General features: G+C 45.3%; 1 protein-coding gene across 6 annotated transcripts in view; it reads left to right on the top strand.

Annotated features, from left to right (window-relative positions):
* The window catches only part of KALRN (kalirin RhoGEF kinase), a 1,827,638-nt gene that overhangs the window by 1,048,412 nt on the left and 760,457 nt on the right, over positions 1 to 18,769 (top strand). For all 6 annotated transcript variants that reach the window (XM_069616662.1, XM_069616664.1, XM_069616661.1 and 3 more), the window contains exon 12: positions 10,390 to 10,559. In XM_069616662.1, coding sequence (XP_069472763.1) covers positions 10,390 to 10,559 — 170 coding nt within the window. The remainder of the gene's footprint in view (positions 1 to 10,389; positions 10,560 to 18,769) is intronic.

Raw genomic sequence — 18,769 nt, 5'->3', positions numbered from 1 at the left:
GGGTGGTCTGGTGCCTCTACCGCTATCTTTATCTAGGTGACAGTTGCAACCTTCCAGGGGCAGAAGCTCTACCAGGCGGCCAGGACCTCATTATGAAATCGGGCGCGGTGATGTCACACGCATCACTGCGCCGTGACGTTAATGCAGCGGTCTTGAATCCCCCATAATGCACATGCCGGGCGCAATGCGGCCGTCCTACGTCCGCCATCAACCACAAGGTGGCTGCTTTGCGTTCGACTGCAAAACATACCCCCAAATAGACCACACCGCAATAGAGCTTTAGATGTCTTGAGGTCACGCTCCTTAAAATGTATTTAAAGGCACGTGACCAAACAAAGCGAACAGATGTTAAAGTGACCTATGCACATTTCATTTAATTTGTCTTTTACAATCGAAGAAGGGGCACAGAACAAGAAAGCAGTTGTTTCTCAGAAGAAGTTTCATTAATACCCAAAATAATGTTGCACCGACAAAGTGCTTCATTTTAGACCTAAAATGCTGTATTTGAGAGCCTCCATCGGCAGATCCCCATATGGGTTTGTGGGTTGGTGTCGCACTGCAAATCCTGAGCATCTTGTTCCAAATCCAAACTTTTTTTAAGGAAGCACCTTAAAAAGTACTACTTTCTAAGATAGAAGAGCCCTCTTGTCAAAACAGACCGAGCTGCTGGGACTGCATGCCGGGGTGGCAGCTAAATTGAGACAGCGAGGTACCCAAGTGGGTTGTTGTCCTTGTTGGGAACGAGGGACGCTCGGGCCTCCCAGCGCTTTCGGATGAGGCAGAGGCCTGGGTCTGTGCAGTAGGGGTTTGGGGAGGGTCCAGGGGGGGAGGGAGGTGTCGCTAGGTACCGTTATGCGGGGAGGGTAGTGTACTTTTTTACTCTGGTATTCATGGGGAACTAAACATCATCTTGGATAACAGCTGCCGTATTAAAATCGAGGCCAAGCGTTGCACTGCAGATAGGACCGCAGGCCCCGAGGCACACATAGGGATGTAGGTGATTGCATGCAAGAATAGGTCCTAGTATGGGCACCAGTGAGAGAGGCCAGATCTGCAGAGATTCATAGACCCATGATTGATAAAAAAAATAATCAGAAAGCAGGGACCAGTCGTCGTCTTCACCAAAGGGCACATGATTTGGGCTGCGAGGTGCCAGGAGGGATAAAACAAACTAGCCAAAACAAGGGTGGAAAGCTTTGGGGGGGGGGGGTGCCACTGTATCTGGAATAGAGTTGTAGTTAGGTAGAAGAGATGGCCATAAGGTCTCTTCTTGGCCCATGTCTGCAGTACCACGTGCATGTTTAGGTAAGAGATATAGAATGTATTGTTTTTTCTTTGCCTAACGAGCAATTAATTGCAACTTAATGCCTGCTGATGTGTGAGGAGAAGCCCATGTGGAAGAAGATGGACAGATGGGGCTGGGACCAATGGTCTGACATTCCATATGGAGCAGGTAGCCTATGTATAGGGTCACACCAAACAGCCATTTGGACTTGCATCCTATGTAAAATTACGCCACTGACGCTGTATGTCTTTATAAAATGTTGCTCGTAATACTTTTGGCAGAACGTTCGGTGACAGCAGAGCACTTTGCTGTCGCATTTCTATTTTTGTAGAAATAAAACTTTGTTCTACTTGCAAGAAGTGTGCTGGGCTTTGTTCCCTAGTGGGTTGTATTTTATCTGGTGTGAGCGTTGAGGGGCTTCTCCACATCCTACTGCTTGAATCTGTGTGCCACCTGCAAATCACTAGCTCACACCCTAACAGGGCAAACTCGGCCATTCATCCTTCTGAGATGGATTAAATGATTGCCATTTGCTTAATCGTGACATATTTTGTCACACACTGAGATATAGGGTTTAATTTGTGGTGTGCCCTACATAAAATGTGTGTGTTTTAGGAATTGGCTTGTTTCCTTGCTCTCCCTTATGTCTGGGGGTCATGGTTGCTTGTACACTGCCCTTGGCATTTTCCTGTATGTTCTCACCCACCCTGGTGAGAAGTCTAACCACTTGCATGAACAGTCGGGCATCGATTTTTGGTGGGTTCTGTAAGAGGATTCAATTCAGCACTACAGCCAAGTTAACGCCTAGTCTAGAATACTGAATGAAAACCCTTATTGATATATCTTTAGGTCCAGTTCATGCGTCCTGGATGACTACCCTTGTATAACACCCCTCTCTTGGAATCCCCCTGACCCCACTGAGCCAAGAAGTAGTTCTGTTTTGCAAGTTTAAAAGGTTTATTTGATAAATTAAAATATATATATCACACTTTATAATAAATTAATAATTGAATATCACACTTAATCTGATATGGTAAATATTAACAACGGAGAATCTGGCACTAGCACACTTCTTTATAATGACTAATGAGTTGACCTGAAATGGATAAGGTAGCACACTGGTAAATAGGAACAAAAGTATAATGTGGTAGAGGATGCTTTATGTAGCTCAGGTGGATGCAATATTCAATGAATGCAGTACAGAAAATACGCAATATGATTCAACCAGACAATGTAATCACTTTTCTCGGGCTATTCCCTCCCCCCCTCTTTATGCAATGCAAGGAAATGGAAGGAAAACACACAGTCCTCAGAAATGCAATCAGCTGTAATTCAGTTCAATCCCAGCAAGCTTACAGAAAACAGATAGGAGTTTTGAAAACACAGGCAATGCTTGGATATGTGCTGGCAATGAATGAGAAATATGCTAAATTTGCTTTTAATTCCCTTATAGAGGTTCAGGGTGAGTGGTATCTAGTTAATATTAGTCCAGGCTCACACTAGCAATGATGCAGGGATAGTTAGCAGGTTAAACGAATTTCTGGCCAATGGAAAGCAAACAGCAGCAGTTTTTACATGTGAAGAAATTGCAAATCGCGGTAAAATTCGCGGATGCGTGTTCCGCGATTGCGGTAAAACTATAAGGGGTAGGAATGCGGTTCTTGGTGCGATTCAAAGCTACGATTCTAAGCTTTTAAATAAAAGTTATTGCAAGTCTCTAGCACAAACGGTTGCGGAGATATGAACGATTGAATAAAGGTCGTTTTTCAGATTCGAAATTTTAAAGTTCAAAAAGACACGTGCAGCTTTTGCAGCTAAAATGACAGGTGACAGTTAGGAGGCAGTTCTACTTAGGTTAAATAGATTGAATTATATGATTTGAACTAGGAGATTGGTTCTGCACAGTTTTCTAGGTACTCACACTATATTCTTGGGTGAAATGGGCCTCGCCATGGATCTGGTCAGGGTTTTAGACTGGGCTCTGGTCACTCTCTCTGCTGGTCTGGGTCTCTCTGGTCTGGTCTCTTAGTTCTGGATAGATTGAAGTCTCTAGTTTGGCTTTCTGGAGTTTGATGGAGGTAAGTATGGATTTTTCCGGCAGAGCTTTCAGCGGCAGATGAAAAATGAACCTCCCTATGTGTCCTGACTCTCTGCTTTTATCTGTTTCTTGAGAATGGGTGTGTGTGTTGCATCACTAGACTTGCCCCTCTCAATCGTCATTGGTCAGCTTTCATTCGTCCCCTTGATTGGGGGAATGAAATGAAGTGTCATCATGATGAGGTCTGTTTATGATACAGAGAACCCACCCCTGTCAACTTTACACACAATCTATATCTGACCTAAAAACATATTTGCACAGGTACACATTTGTTTAAAATTACATATACATGGTGTGGCTGAATTTAGCCATGTCTCTGTCCAAATGTGCTTTTCCTAGGAGCTTGCATTCAAAAACGGCCACTTCTAGCACTTTTTAATGTGCTAAACAACATTGGATCTTCATTAAATTTTATACAACTGTTCCTCACATATCTACCCACATACCAATGCATTTTCGTTTGTCTAGCTGAAACAGGGAGTTTGTAATATTAATAAACAATGGGGTTTTGCCCCAGAACATCACACAAATTCGAGTTTAGTCTTGAATTAAAGGTACATTTTTTAAATTAAAGCTCTCAAATTTATACATTTCTGTCATTTGATTACAAAGAGTTATCAGTGTTTTTGTAAAATATATATTTTACTTCCAATTCAATCCTCAGAGTGTTGAGGTCCGCCTCCAAGACTTGGGTGGGTCAGTCCTCTGGGCAGGCAGGGCTTTGTTGACATTAAACAGACAAAATTAACATCTTCCTTTCAGAGGAAAGGGTCCTTTGTGTGGTCTCTGGGAAGCTCCCAGCCAGTCTGCCTTCTATCAATCAAGAGGTCATGTGAGATTCTAACTCCTGGTGTGAAGCTCTTGAGGTGATAGGGTTTCCCAGGCTTCAGGCCTCTGGGAACAGCATGTGGCTAATTTTTAATTAAAATGCAGCCTTTGAAGTCAGCTAAGTCAAATCCCTTTGTACAGCAACTGCACTCAGTTCTCCAGTCAGAGTTTAGACCGCTAGTGCCGCCTAGAGGATTTTGTTGGCACTGCATGCAACTTTGGGATTTTCTTGGATTAATGCATTCTAAACAGGAATGGTTCTTACATGGTAGTAAATCCTTGCTTAACATTGTTTTGATGGGGCTCCTTACAGTAAGATGGTTATGTGGAACCCCACAAAAAGGGTTGAATCTTTAAAGTCGTCCAATAAGTCACGATTTCAGCAACTTTTTGACATCAGTAAAAGTGGATTTTGTCAACAAAGACCTTTCTTTACACTGGTGGGTGGCAAGTTAGGTAACCATTTTGGTGTGCGCACAAACTGCGCAGCTTTCCTGGATTTCAGCGCACATGTGGGTTTTCCGCCATCTTGAATTTTCTAAGCCCACAGCACCAAATGTTGTAGCAGGGTAGCTTAAACGTGGGTCAGGACACCCAACAGTTCTATTGAAAGAAGCTGTGGGACACCTATATGCACAAGAGGGTAAATGGTTTTCCTACCTGGACCTACTCTTCCGGACCTATATGTTGCAGCTCAGGCGTTGAATGCATTTCTAGACCTGGTAATCGGCGTGGGAGGTCCCTTGAAACCCTTAACTTGGGCGGGGGCTGGAGGGTAGTACAATTTCCTGCAGGCTTGGCCCAACGCAGATTTGAGTATCGTCATTTGCACCCCTGAAAATCACACGCGGGTCCTAAGGCCTCCATTGAATGGAACTTTTTTTTTAATAGTGTTGCCTGAAGTCTTGCTGTGCTTTTAAAGTTTTCCATGTTGATGACCATGACCTCATCAACATGGAAAAGAGACTTCAGGAGTACAGCACAGCTTCAGGGATCCCCCTGTAAGATTTTTTTTTTAATTCGAACAAGCCCTTGCCCCCGCGTGTGTGATCTTCGTGGGTGCTAAGTGACCTTGCTTGGGCAGGCTAGGGGGTGGGGAAAGAGCAGTGGGGGCACAGGCTGAGCTACACAGTCTGCTCTGAACACTGGATTATACCAGTGAATCCAGCCTGCTTGCCAATAGGCTAGTGGGCGCTCCCAGCATGCCCATTAAGGGGGGGGGGGTGGTCAAGGTTGTAGTTAAAGGGATGGGGTCGGTATTGGGTTTCTTGCATCTGGGGATGACCACAGCAGGTTTTGAAATGTGCAGGGAATATCACTTGTTGAAATCCTAAGTCAAACCACCTCCCTTGAACCTGTCCAACCTTGAGTGACTCTTCCATTCTGATATGTGTTATTTTAGAAATCTGTTCCGCACTCTAGTCCAGTTGTTGATGCTGTAGCCAGGTGGCCTGAGTTTAGATATTTGCTTCCCCACTTAACTAAATGTTGCAGTAATGAAAGAATCACTGCGGATCTTGGTCTCTTGGTGTTTTACATGTAAACATTGGAAGCACATAGAGCAGGCTAATCCCATTAGTAACAATGTACAAATATACAATATTCTAATTGCATCCGCGTACGCGTTTCACTCCTCACCACCCACAAGGTGCATACGTAGTAAGTTATAGGGCATGCCCTTTAAATCGCTGGAGTAATGACACCCTCCGTGCACAGTGCTAGGATCTTGGCCTGTTATCGGGATGATAGTGGGGAATGAGTTTTGACGATTCATGGGGAAATCGTTCAAATGGGGCATATGATGGGCTAGTCGGCTGGAGAGCCGGAGCAAGTGCAGTGTTTGATGGTGGGTACAATATGGCCAGGTAGGGGTGGGATTATTGTCTCCCAAATCTAATTTTAATAGTTTTCTAATATTTAAGAGAAATTTATTGACCCGTTTCGGCTTTCTGATTCATGAAGGCAATGTAATTTAAGTGCGAGTAAGAGTTCGGTGATGAAAGGCTCACCTCATGTATGCCGCTAGCTAGAGCATGCAAATGTCACCCATTTTCGATTGTCCCCTAGCTGCCAAGTCAGGAATGAGCACCGTTGAATGAACTATCTTGAGTGAACTGGCCCAGAAGAATTGCCGTAAGCAAACCTTAATTGGTCACCATATGTAAAAAAGATTGTATGTTTTCAGATATTGTCTCCGTTCTTAAAAGGCCAAGATGACTTCAATTAGTGATCCGCTGCTGGCCGAAGGAGGGGCCGCCAGGAGGAGGAGTCCTTGTTAGCTACTGCTGTGTTCAGAAATGGACCGTGTAGTCCGACGGCAACAGGAGGCCTTGAGCCTCAGCGGGTCGTGAAAGGAAGATAATCTCGTGCTGGATTTTTTTTTTCCTTGGCCATATTGTTTTGGGAATGTCTTCTCATTAGTTGTGGCTGGGTCTTTGTGTGAGGATTTCTCTGGGACCGCGAGTGTTGAAAGGATTAGCCGGCATCATCGGGTGCCAGGTCTGACCTAAATCCTTCTAGCCATCCAGCATGCAAATCCTCCTCAGACGAGCATCCGCCACTGGCAAATAACTAGTGCCAACCCGGGTAGACGCGTCATAATATTGTCTCTGCAGCGACTGGTTGCTTTGTAGGGGGGGGGGCACTTGTGTTTGGATAGTGTATTGGTGCAAAGCTGGTAGGATGTATTAGTTTGAGAGTACGACCAGTTGGGGCTTCCATTGTTGGCGTACGCATGCTTTTTCTTCCTGCCTCACCCCTTTGTCCCTGTCCCAAACTGTCTCAACTATCGCTTTCCAAGGTTCTCAAACCACCTCCCTGGAACCGGTCCAATCTTGAGTGTCTGTTCCATTCCGATGTGTGTTACCTTAGAAATCTGTTCCCTAGTCTCGTCCAGTCATTGGTCATACAGCCAGGCGATCCGAGTTTTAATTTTTTTCCTCCCCACTTAGCCAAATCGTGCAGCAATGCAAAAACCACTGCAGTTCTTGTGCCTTGGTTTTTATACATGTAAAAATTGGGAGCACCTAGGCCAGGCTAATCCCCTAAATCACAATGTACAAGTAATGGGGCACTATTCTATCTGCGTTAGCGCGCGCTTTACCCTCCCCACCACCCGTAGTGCTTGCGTGGTAAGTAATAGGGCTCTGTGCATGCCCTGTACAAATCATTGAAGTACTCGCACATTCCTCACTCGGAATAGTTTTCAAAATCATTTATTTTTTGAATGTTTCACTTCAATATATACTCTACATTGAAATATTTTGCCGCCTACATAAAAACCAGATTTGGTCCCGTGGTTTCTCGCATTCTTTGAGGAAGAAGGAGCTCGGTATTGAATCGAGGCACATGGTTTGGTGAATGGCAGGCAGGGTCAAAATTCATTAAAATACTTTGTAGTCTTTTGCCACCCTCCTGTGTAAATGGTGATGAAGAAATTCCTGTTTCAGTAGTAGCTGGAGACACACTGTGGGACTTATTTTTTTTTTTTTAGTTTTGGCTCTTTGGCGGCACGTGGCCAGGCAGATAGAAGTAAAAATAATGCTGTAAATTGGCTTGCGTGGGTGTGGCTGTGCACGCAGTTCTTTGCTTGGACCAAGGGCCCTCCACGAATCTCATGGGAGGCTTATACAGCGTGGCGGGGGAAGAGCAGCGGAACTCCTCTCCTGCCTTGATGTAAATAACCTGGGCATTTGATAGCAATATGTACCATGTGTTTGAGTACCTGGGTATTTGTTGGCAAAGGCAAAAACTGGCATAATGGGCCAGTGTCTGGACAGTTCATGGCAATGTCTTGCTGGTTGTGTGAATATGGGTACTGGTAGCTTGCAAGTATCTGTACTTGCATATTTGAGATGGCAAAAGTACCTGGGCATATGGCATTATGTTGGCAATGGCTGCCAAGGATGTGCATACCTGGGCATGTGATGCCAAAGCCTGGTGTATATGGGAATAACTTGTAAATGGTGTAAGTATCTGGGCACATCGTATTTCAGTAAAGGACGTATAATGTAAGTTACATGAGGCGCGCAGAAAACAGTTTCATTAGATAAAATCCTAAACTGTTGATTTTTTCCATGCTTGCTTCCCTGCAGTGCTTGCTTGGCCCATCGTGCTTGCTTGGCCTACTCCAGTCTGCTCGTTGGCCACTCTTTACCATTATTCCTTAAGTAATTCCCACCTCGTCTAGATCGCCCCCTATGGAGCACTAGCACAGGTCATTAGATTGCTTCCTCTTACTGAACTTGGACTTAATTCCGAGAGAGAGATCGAGCCGAAGTGCAATTGCTTGGAACTCTGTCCCTATGCCAGTGGACTATTGCCCTGACTTCTCAACACTGGCCCCATTCTGCTGGAATGTTGAACGCCACTCCTCTCCAATTGCCCCATCATAATAGTGTTATAGATTTATGCAATAGTTAACTACATTTTCCAATTAAGAAATATAATGTCCATTCATTCATGTGCTAATTATTTGAGTCCTTCATGCATGCAATCATTGATTGATCTACTCATTCACTTACTCGTGCATTCATTGCGTCATTCGACCGTTTACAGTCATTGTATCATTTTTAGTGTTTGTTATTTTGTTGATTTGTGTGTTCCTTCCCTTGTTCAGTGGTGTAGTTACTGCCAGCAGCCAATCCTAACCTTGTGAAACCCTCATGCATGTGGGCGTCTGTCACAGTGGATCGCAAGGACAGCACCTGCTACCCCCTGCGGGTCTGTGCTCCTCCTTTTCTGTTCACATTACAGCACATGCAGTAGACGTGTGAGTTAGTAAGGCAAGACAATGTTTAACCGCTAATGCCACCAGAAGAGAAAACCCTTTCTTTCACCTGAGGACTTCTGGTCAACAATAACCCCCATTGGGGGGCAGAGGGGGCCCTTTTCACTGGCATTCTTGTGATGAACCTGGCCCCGCTTAGGGCCGGCAAACTCGCTGCAGCACGACTCATTCGCGAACAAGAAAAACGACCACATGCCTCCCATCCCATAAGCTGCTCTTACCATTCCAGACAGAATACTCTTTAAAGTCTGCCTTCCTTACCTAGCAGGCAACCACCGCGCACACACCGGAATAGTACCTAGCTGCAGAACTCTGCAGCTCAGGTAGGATACGCTACTCCAAGACCAAGGACATTGCAAGGCGCAAGATGAAACTGGCGTGCAAGGATACAAAAAAAAAAAAAACGGGCCTTCTTTTGCTACACCCCTGCCTAGTGTAACATTTTCCCAGTGACAATCTGGACCGCATCAGTGATCCCGCTGTGTTCAGGAAGGAACTAGAGCCCTTACTCTTCAGCCAGGACCTAGCTGCCACCTAGGCTGCTTGCGTTCTGCATCTCATCCCACCTGCATGGTGGCCCTCAGCATCCCATGACGCATACTGTTGACCGCCTCCCACCCTACCTGCACAGCTCTCATTTGCTTCCCAGATAGGTTCACGCTATAGAAAACCCAGATACAAATACATAAAAAGACAAGAGGGGCACATGAAGCGCTAGATTGTAATCCTATCTTCAGCACTTGACCAACAAATGGTGTGATTCTGGGCGCATTTCTTTATCTTAGTGTGCACCAGATTAGAAGTATATGCGATGTAAAAACCTATTGTAAAGTTTGTGGATTAGTATTCTCCCATGCTTAGTTCCCCTTCTACCTCGTAGCTTTGGGTCCTGGTTACTGTCCGCTGGCCATGTGCAGCACCTCGTGTAGAATATTCTGTATGCTCTCTGTAAAGTTCTCGGATGCTGATTGGAACTAGGTGCACGCTATACTAAATGACAAAAAAGTAGAAGTATGTGCAGTGATTGTTTTTCAACTAATGAAGTAATCATTGTCTGAATTTAGAGTGTTTTTACGACATCCATTATGTGTCTGCATTTTAAAGCAAACCTTTAATTCGGTCACTAGAACCCTGTACCATTTCTCCCTACCATTGTTTCCTTAGTCTCTCGTGACACTTCCCTATTGACTATGCTGGCTAGGGATGATGGGTGGTAGGTCACAACATCTCAAGAGCCAAAGGTTGCATAATTCTCCGTAGGCCATGTTGTGTGCCGCTGCGTTTGAACGAAGATGCAACGGCTGGCATTATTCGCTGACAGCTTTCTATAGTTACCAGCACCTCTCACCTCTCCTTCTCTCTCTCTCTCGCTTCTTGTCTCTTCCCCAGCTGTGGACGTGGATGGAAGATTTGCAGAAGGAGCTCCTGGAGGATGTCTGCGCCGACACCGTGGACGCCGTCCAGGAGTTAATCAAGCAGTTCCAGCAGCAACAGACCGCCACCCTGGATGCCACTCTCAATGTCATCAAGGAAGGGGAAGATCTGATCCAACAGCTCAGGTAAGTCTCCAGGATCAGGGGGTTGGGAGTTGGTGTTGTGTTAATGAACTTTTATTGACTTTGTAATTGTAACGGTCTCCTCGGGCTGGCTGACAAATCCAAGTCCTCAGCCCTTTGAAAACTCAGGGCTTCCTCCAGTAACGAGGATTTGGCACGTGGACTACAAAGGGCAATGAATGCACACACTCCAGCGTTGGATCTTTCATGGATTCACGTGCTGTGAATCCATGAAAGATGCCAACGCTGGAGAAATGGAGTTACAGGTAAGAAACTACTCCCATTTCAAAGACAGAAGTCATGTACCCGTGTGTTGCCTATTTGCTTATATAGGTTGGTTACTTGGGCAGGAGCCCGTTAGCTGAATATGTGTACAGTCTATTGCACCCGCTTCATTTGGGTAGCTTTGTTAATAAATATGTTTGCACTGGAGTAGGTTTCCACAGAAGGGCACGTGCCCTATGACCTGGCAGAGTTCCAGCGCAGTTCTAATGCTTTTTACAAGCAGCTGTTATACCGCAGAATGTTTTACAACGGGTCTGGACCCCCGTGGCTAACACATGCCAATTTGCTCAGCATGTCCATGCCACTGAAATGAGAGCTTTCCCACGTGTTGCCTTTAAAGACGCCTTGATGGGCGCATATAAATCAGGCCTTGCCAAGCTCTGCCCACACGTGCATACGGGATGCAGGCCTTGTAGTCCTCATACACTGTCTATAATGGAGTCGCGGCACTTGGCACAGCTCTGCGCCCATTGGTCAGATGCCACTCGCTTACACACTGCCCTTGAAGCTTTATTCACATGACTTTTGTGTTATGACCAGGATTGACTGCACGTGTGCATGCTCTTTAGTATTGCACCAGTTTTCCATATCCGCCTTAGGGTATCTGATGGGGCCAGAACCTGGTGTGTTTTGGCCGCCTTTTCTGCCACCTATGGGTTGTCTCTTGGGCGGAAACGCATCTTGTGTTTGTCTTCCAAGCGTTTGGACGTCAGTGAAACGGAGAGAGAATTCCCTATAAAAGAAGTTGATTTGTTTCATCATATTTGGGGCATTGTATCCAGAAGCAGGTCCAGCGTTTAAAGTTGGACGCAAAAGGTGTGAGGTCCCAAAAGGGACCTGCCCCATAAAGCCACAATCACCATTATTTAGTATTGTGTTAAGCTTTGTATCATCAGTTAGCCCAATCTTGCAGCCTGTCCAGAGTCTAGGATCCTGGTCTTTGCAGATTCAGTATCCACAAGTGAGTTGGCGCTGTGTGAAAAATGTGCAAGTAACAAAGTACCGATTATAAATCTTCCTGCAAGTAAGCGCGGTGACCTTCCCATGGCAAGCAGAACTGCCCCTAAACCTTGGAGGCAGAACAGAATAGCATTGTTTATTTTTATAGAATGTAGTTCTTATATCGGTTGCTGTTAAATGCTCGTTGAGGAAAGATGAGATTATTTGACGAGGATCACACAACTTTGGTGATGTTTGAAAGCCATGATTGGATCCCAGGTCTCATGATTCTTCTTTCTCTGCCTTTCACATCTTTCGTTTACCTCACCCGCCATTTACTTTTATTTTCTCTTCCTGCTCTTTTGCTATCGTTAACCCACAGTTGCTTTCTTGCTCCTTTTTGCTCTCACCTTTGACTTAATATTTTTCTTCACCCATTTCTTTTCCCCTTTTATTTCGCCCTTCTTATCCCTGGGACTCCCGGGAGTCTCTTTCTGAACTGTCACTCTTTCCCCCTTTGCTATTCTGGTCCTCCTTCCACCCACCCCAATGCTCTATCCCTTTTTCTTAGGTGGGTTAGAAACATTCTTTCTCCTTCTTTTTCTCAGTTTCTCCCCACCCTCTTTATAGAACACCCATCTCTGGCAGGGTCATGAAGTGAGCTACTGCTGCCAGTGGTGGGGAGATGAGGACTCAAAGAAGCAGAGCCACTCTCAGCTGAAACAAGGTGTCTGTCTCGAAAGTGGGGCTTGACCAGAGCTTCGCCTTGCCCGGCGCATGGAGGGTACCTGGCTCCAATGTAGTCCTTGCTTAGGGCCCATTCTGGACAGATATGGTGTTGGTCATCGCGTTCATCTTTCGTTCGTCAGCCTGTGATAACGCATCCTGCGTTTGGTCGAGGCTTTTTTGTCAGAGTGCAGCCCATGTTCAGGACTCGGTACCCTTTCATTGTGCCTTGTGTCTGGGTTTCCCAGTGACTTTTGCATCAGTTAAGGGCAGGTTTACTTTGCCTGTTTCCCGGTTTATCCTGGTTCTCCGGGAGGTATGCGCCTGCTTCTGGTACAGGATGTGTTTTGTTGCTAAGTTATTTGCCTCATTCAGATGGGGGGAGGGGTGCAGGCTTTTCGATTGGAGAGATTTGTTGTTGCTTTTCCTGATGCATCCAGAATTTTGTGGTTTTGTCTTCTAAATAAAGCCCCAATGGGTGTCCTCCCAGTTCTGTTTGACTGGCGTTAATAGGGGGGGGGGGGGGGGTTAGGAGGGGGAGCATTATTATGTACCCACAATACTTGATTACGGACTGCACTGCTTATTGGTTGTTTGGTTAATGTCCCATTTGGTGTGATGTTTGGGTTATGTGCATCCGTGTACTGACTGCAGATTAATTTTGTTAACAAAAAAGTTGCATACCTGTATCTATTTTATGTTATGTTAACGGTACTTATATAGCGCACTGTCACCAATGGAATTGGTCCCCAGGCGCTCTGGCGGATCTGTAAACGGGAAGGAAGGTGGGTATGGTTAGTCTGGAGGAGGGGAGCAGGAGAGTGGGAGAGGTGATGTAGTGTTGGCAGCTTCAGCTCGGTATACACCGAGTGCTGCGCTTTGGTGCAAGTATCGGAATGGGCGAGACCTCGTGTGCTGTAGGTGCTGTTTGTGTTGTTGATGCGGTGTCGTAAAGTGCGTGCAGATTGCTGGGAGAGGAATGGTTGCGTGACTTTTGTGTGGGTTGAGTACAGAAAATGGAGGGTTGGGTTAGTGGGGTCTGTATCCTGATTCCGGTACTTCTGGCTCTGTTCGAGCTGTATGCCTGTGGGTGGGGTTGTTGCTGGTACCTTATGGGCCGTCTCGCTGTGAATGCTGAATAAAGAGTTGCGGAATCGACGCCTTGATTATGACGCCGAAGGTCTGGCAGAGGACGACTATTGTTGGTTTATGATATGATCATCATTTAGAGCGCACTTAATAGCCAGAGATTTCTAAGCGCTTAATTGAACAGGTACCAATTTATGGTCATGACCACATGCTCGATGACTGCAGACGGTGGATAATGTATTTTATTTAACTCCAAATGTAAGTTTTTGCTACAAAAATAAGCGTGGGAAAAAGTGGGTCATTTTTACCAAGTGGATTATCACACAAGTGAAAGGTGGACCAAACATACCAAAGAACGTCTCAGAACAAGGAGTCAAGAAGTGGATGGGTTGCCCTAGGGTCTGATATGGGTTGAAGAAAAATTGGAGGGGGCAAGGAGAAAGTTAAAAGAATGACAGGTTCTCAAGTGGGGAGCCATGTGAATATTATACCAACTATGAGAACTTGCGATTTTAGGTTTGCTGTTTTCTGTGGTTTTAACTGTAAAATAAAAAAAAGGCGGGTAACTTGTAGCAATGAAAGTTATGTAGCTACATGGATGTCCTGGGATGTTATCGTGGGAGAAAACAGAGTGGAATGACTAATTACAGAGCAAGCTGCAAACCATAGTGACAAAATAATTGTTAATCTATAACATTACAGGTGTGATGGAGAAGGGGTATGAGGCTGAAATATGGGTCTGCTGTGTACATTTCCAGTCATTGAAAGATGGGTGATATTTGGTGATGGCATATCTGCCGTTCCAGGTCTGACTTGGCAACATGGAACCATCTGATGAGCAGTCCCAGGCATGCAGACTCTAGCACCTGTGGCGGGTCAGGAGGAGGAGTCGGACACGTTAAGGACATTCTGACTTGTTTTTAATGAAATCAAATGAATAAAGCCCATCTTTCCCTATGGCTAGAAGGATTTCCCTGCCTATCTAAAAGAACTAAAGGTGCTTGTTGGTCATCAGGAAGACCCAAAGAAAAATGTCCTCAGCCCAAACCTAACTCGACCTTACCCTATCACGAATATAACCAACTCAAACGAGGCAGAGAATGTCTTTATTCCCCTGGACTTCTTTTATCTCCTGGTGTTTTAAATCTGTTTCACTCCATATGCTTCCTAATACAATCTTCTGGAATAGCCTCTGGATATCTCCTTGACAAGCTCTTCACAATATTCTTGGTTCTAATTGTCTCTTTACTTTATATACTGGTGATAATTGTCCTTTAGAAACTTCCCACAGTCTTGTCTACACTTGCAGGTCTTTCACAGCCTTTCAACCCAGACTTTCCTAGCTTAGGTTGAACTTGATCCAATTTGATAATTCCCCTTTCCTGGGTTCTCTCCCTAGAACTGTCTTTCTTTATCTTGTTCACTTGGTAGTCTTATCTCACAACCCTCATTACAGGATTGTATGCCATGCTTTCTCACCTCTTCACCATTAAACTCATAGGTTCATTTCCCTTCATTCCATGTTATTCGTATCCAGTCTTTAACTGTTCCCCATGCAGGGTTGTTCGTTTTTATCTGTATCTGTTTTCCAGGTTCTATGTGATATTCTCAAATTTTTAAGGCTGCACACACAACACACTGATTTTTATTTTCTTCTCTTCAGCCATTTTGGTGCAGCTTTTAATATTCAAAATATATCACTCCCCCGACCCCCACCTTCTCCTATCCATCCCGTGAAATCAGGTGGGGGGGAGGGATTCACACCCCCAAACCCACCATTTCAAACCACACAACCGCCCTGCCATAACCTTAGCTGACGAACCCCCATATAAATACACACGCACACACCACCTCCCCACAACATACACACATGCACGCAAACACTTACCTGTCAGCCATCTGCTGTCTTCCATCTCCCCCCCCCCTGCCTGTCCCAGATCGCCGGTCAGCCCCTGCACACACTTGTTTGTGGCAGGGGCGCAACAGTAATGATTTAGAAAGACCATTTTGAGCGTTCTCAGAGCAGTCTTTCTAAATCGGTCTTTTTAATTTTCCTTAAATTAAACATGTTTTCACTCCATACGGTTTTCCACACTTCCAGTTAAACGGTTTGTTAGCAAATATCTCATCCTTATGACTGGGACGAGTTTCTCTCTTCATATAATCTTGCGCCAGCGGCCTCCCGCTTTTCTCGTTCTCCCCGGTACCTGTGTGTATGCAGGGGAACGATGCGGGGCTCGGCATTCGCTCTGGCATTGCTCTTCGGTATCTGGCTTCTCGTGCTTCAGGTCCGTCGGCTTCCTGTTCTCTGCTACCCTTCTGACTGCTGCCGTATACAGGTGTTGGCGATAATTAGCTTCTTGCGCTCCCCGTTGTGATGGTCTTGGCGGCTTCGCCAGGCGTCCTGCCCACCACAAACTGGTCATGGTCACGCCACCACCTTGTACAGGATTCCTGTGTCCTGCTTCACAATGGTCTCCTGTTGTATGCACCAAGCCTCTGGATTCTCGCGCTGTCGTTCTTCACCTCCTCTAAAGTCATGGGTTCTGCAACTCGTCTCTGCTCAAACTCTCCTGGGTGTGATCACGTCAGGGGGCTTACCCTGCATACGACACTCTCGTTACTCCACTCATCTTGATTAAATGTACATTTCTCCTTAAAGAGATATCTTCTTTTCCTTTTCTAGATTGGTTTGTTTCAGCATTGCCTTCCGCGTAATATACAGGGATCACATTATTCGTCACAGCAGGTAGTCCCATATATGCTGCTACGGTGTGTGGCCTAAGGATTCTCTTAACAGGAACGGAAGTCCTTGTCCCCTAAGGAGGAGTCTCTCCCAGTGAAATCCCACTTGCCCAGACGCCTAGGAAGGGTCTTGCGAAACGGCCTACCTCAGTATTCTCAAAGGCGGAGGCTCCCGTTGGGGAGAATGGACAAATACACTTGACTCGTCACACACCCTACCTGAACAAAGATGGAACTTGCGTGCACATTGTCTGCTTAACAGCTTCATGTATCACTCCAGTTTTTGGATGACTGCATTACTTACTTTGGAATGGTGAACTGTACACCAGGCTCCATTCATTGATCTTTAAGGGATGAGCAGAGGAAGATGGCTTTCATCAGCACTAAATGGGTTGATTGCGTCAGGCTATGAGGTCACGCATGTTGACCGCACAGTGTTGGCTCTCATCCGCTTACCTTTTGCCCGGCTTCCGGGTCTGCTTTTACACATTGCTTTTTATTCATGACATTATTAGAGGAGGCAAAGATCACTGTCTTTTTCAAACACCTTTTCAGCACTTCAAAGGCCTCTATCGCTCAATAAGTGTTTTGGCTTTTATGGGAGGGCTTGCTTGTGTCGCTCTGCCTGGAATTCTGATTTTGCCCACGGCAAAATGTGTATTCAGAATTGCCTGCTGTTTTCATCTTTTCTCCCTGCTGTTTGTGGGGAAAGGGAACCAGCCCTTGCTATTTTCCCCACTGTGTTGCGCTGCTAGTTGGTGTGGTTAATGGACTGGAATGGAACATGTGACAGCATCTGGAGTCGCCGGCCTGCCCCCCTCTTTGCTTCTCCTTCCATCATTATGACCCATGGGGTGGACAGATATATAAAATGATGTCAGAGTACACTTTACAAATCAAGGTGAATCAGAAGCAGGCTGGTGTGGGCGCGGTTCCACACAGCAGCATTCACGCCTCCCCTTTCCCCCCACTATTCCACTTTTTTTAGTAAGGTTAGTGGCAAGTATTTTAACAAACGCGCAACACTACAAAATAACATAACAGTAAACCATCTTGTTAGATTCTCCCCAAGGCCTGTGTAGGTCTCCTAGTATACATATGCACTTACATCATCCTAAGGGATGTCACAGTAAAATAACATCACAAGGAGCGAAATCTAAGATGCGCTTGGGAATCACTGAAAGTGCCATTGAAACAACTTCTATGGAATGCCAATTTTGTCAGAGAAGAAAGTGTAAGATTAAATGGTTTTCCCAGGATCACACACGTTTAAGTTGTAGGAACATGTTTTGATCCCAGTCTACAATGTAGGCACTTAATCACACATCTTCTAAGCTTTCGCTCTTACAAATATTTACGGTTTGGATATCAAGAGCTAAAGTGATGCTTTGTTTTTTAGACATGCCTTAAAAAGTACACCAATGGCATTCAACAAATCTGACAAAATATACATTGTTTTATAAACATGTCAAGCAAAAATTGTGATTATAACTTTTCTCCTTGTCCTAAATTAAAGTTTACAGTAGGAACCTGCAAAGTATTGTGAGCCTAAAAACAAATGTCTTGTGTGCTTTAAAATATTACCAAGACTAAAGGATCATATTGATAGAAAATGCAACATGAGGTAATCTGCTTGTAGTCATTATTTACCGGAGGATAGTGCACCCTCTATTTCTAATCGCCCGTCATTTGCACCTCTTAAGTTTCCTTAGTTACCCCCACAAAGGTCCTGTCATTGCAGTTTCAGCAGCCATCTCCCTCTCAACACTCCCTCGTCAATGCTCTGCTGTTTGACAGAGCCCGGGGATGCTAACTGTGCTGCCCTGTCATTGAAATGCAGCGCAAACATAAACTCTGCTTTTCCAGGCTGAGCGGAAGAGGGTGAACCACTGAAACTGCGGTGGACAGACAAAGTCGTGAGGTTCCCATCCTGGACGGATAGTGTGCAGAACGCAGGCTGTGCGATCGGGACTGTCCCAAGAAACATGGAATGGTTGGCCACCCTAAATTGACCTACCTCAGTTGTGCTTCTGTTCTTGCACTTGTAAGGATGATGACCTTGGGTAGAGAGATTTATTTCCATACAATGATTCTAAATGTATGCACATTTTTCCTCATGAATATTAATGAGGGATATCCTGGAAACATGTCAGGATTCCGGCCCTCGTGGCCCACAGTTGGACAACCCTTAGACCATTGCTGCCGACACAACGTAAAGGTTTGTCTTTGGGGAAAGGAGCTGGTGCCTTAAGCTCATGGAAATTCAATGCTTATGTCGATGTAGAGCCTTTTCTTTTGGTTGCTGGCACTGATTATTGGGCATTGCAGGCCTTAACGAAGTACATGAAGCTCAAGGGCAATTGGCCTGGGGTGCCTTTGAAGTGAATGTCGCCTTCATAGGCAAAGCCATTTCATTCATCACTCTAAAG

The sequence above is a fragment of the Ambystoma mexicanum genome, chromosome 9 (genome assembly GCF_040938575.1).
Source record: "Ambystoma mexicanum isolate Mex_15411 chromosome 9, UKY_AmexF1_1, whole genome shotgun sequence".
Taxonomy (NCBI): Eukaryota; Metazoa; Chordata; class Amphibia; order Caudata; family Ambystomatidae; genus Ambystoma; species Ambystoma mexicanum.
Note: the sequence above shows the minus strand (reverse complement) of the source record. Positions and strands in the feature narration are given on the sequence as shown.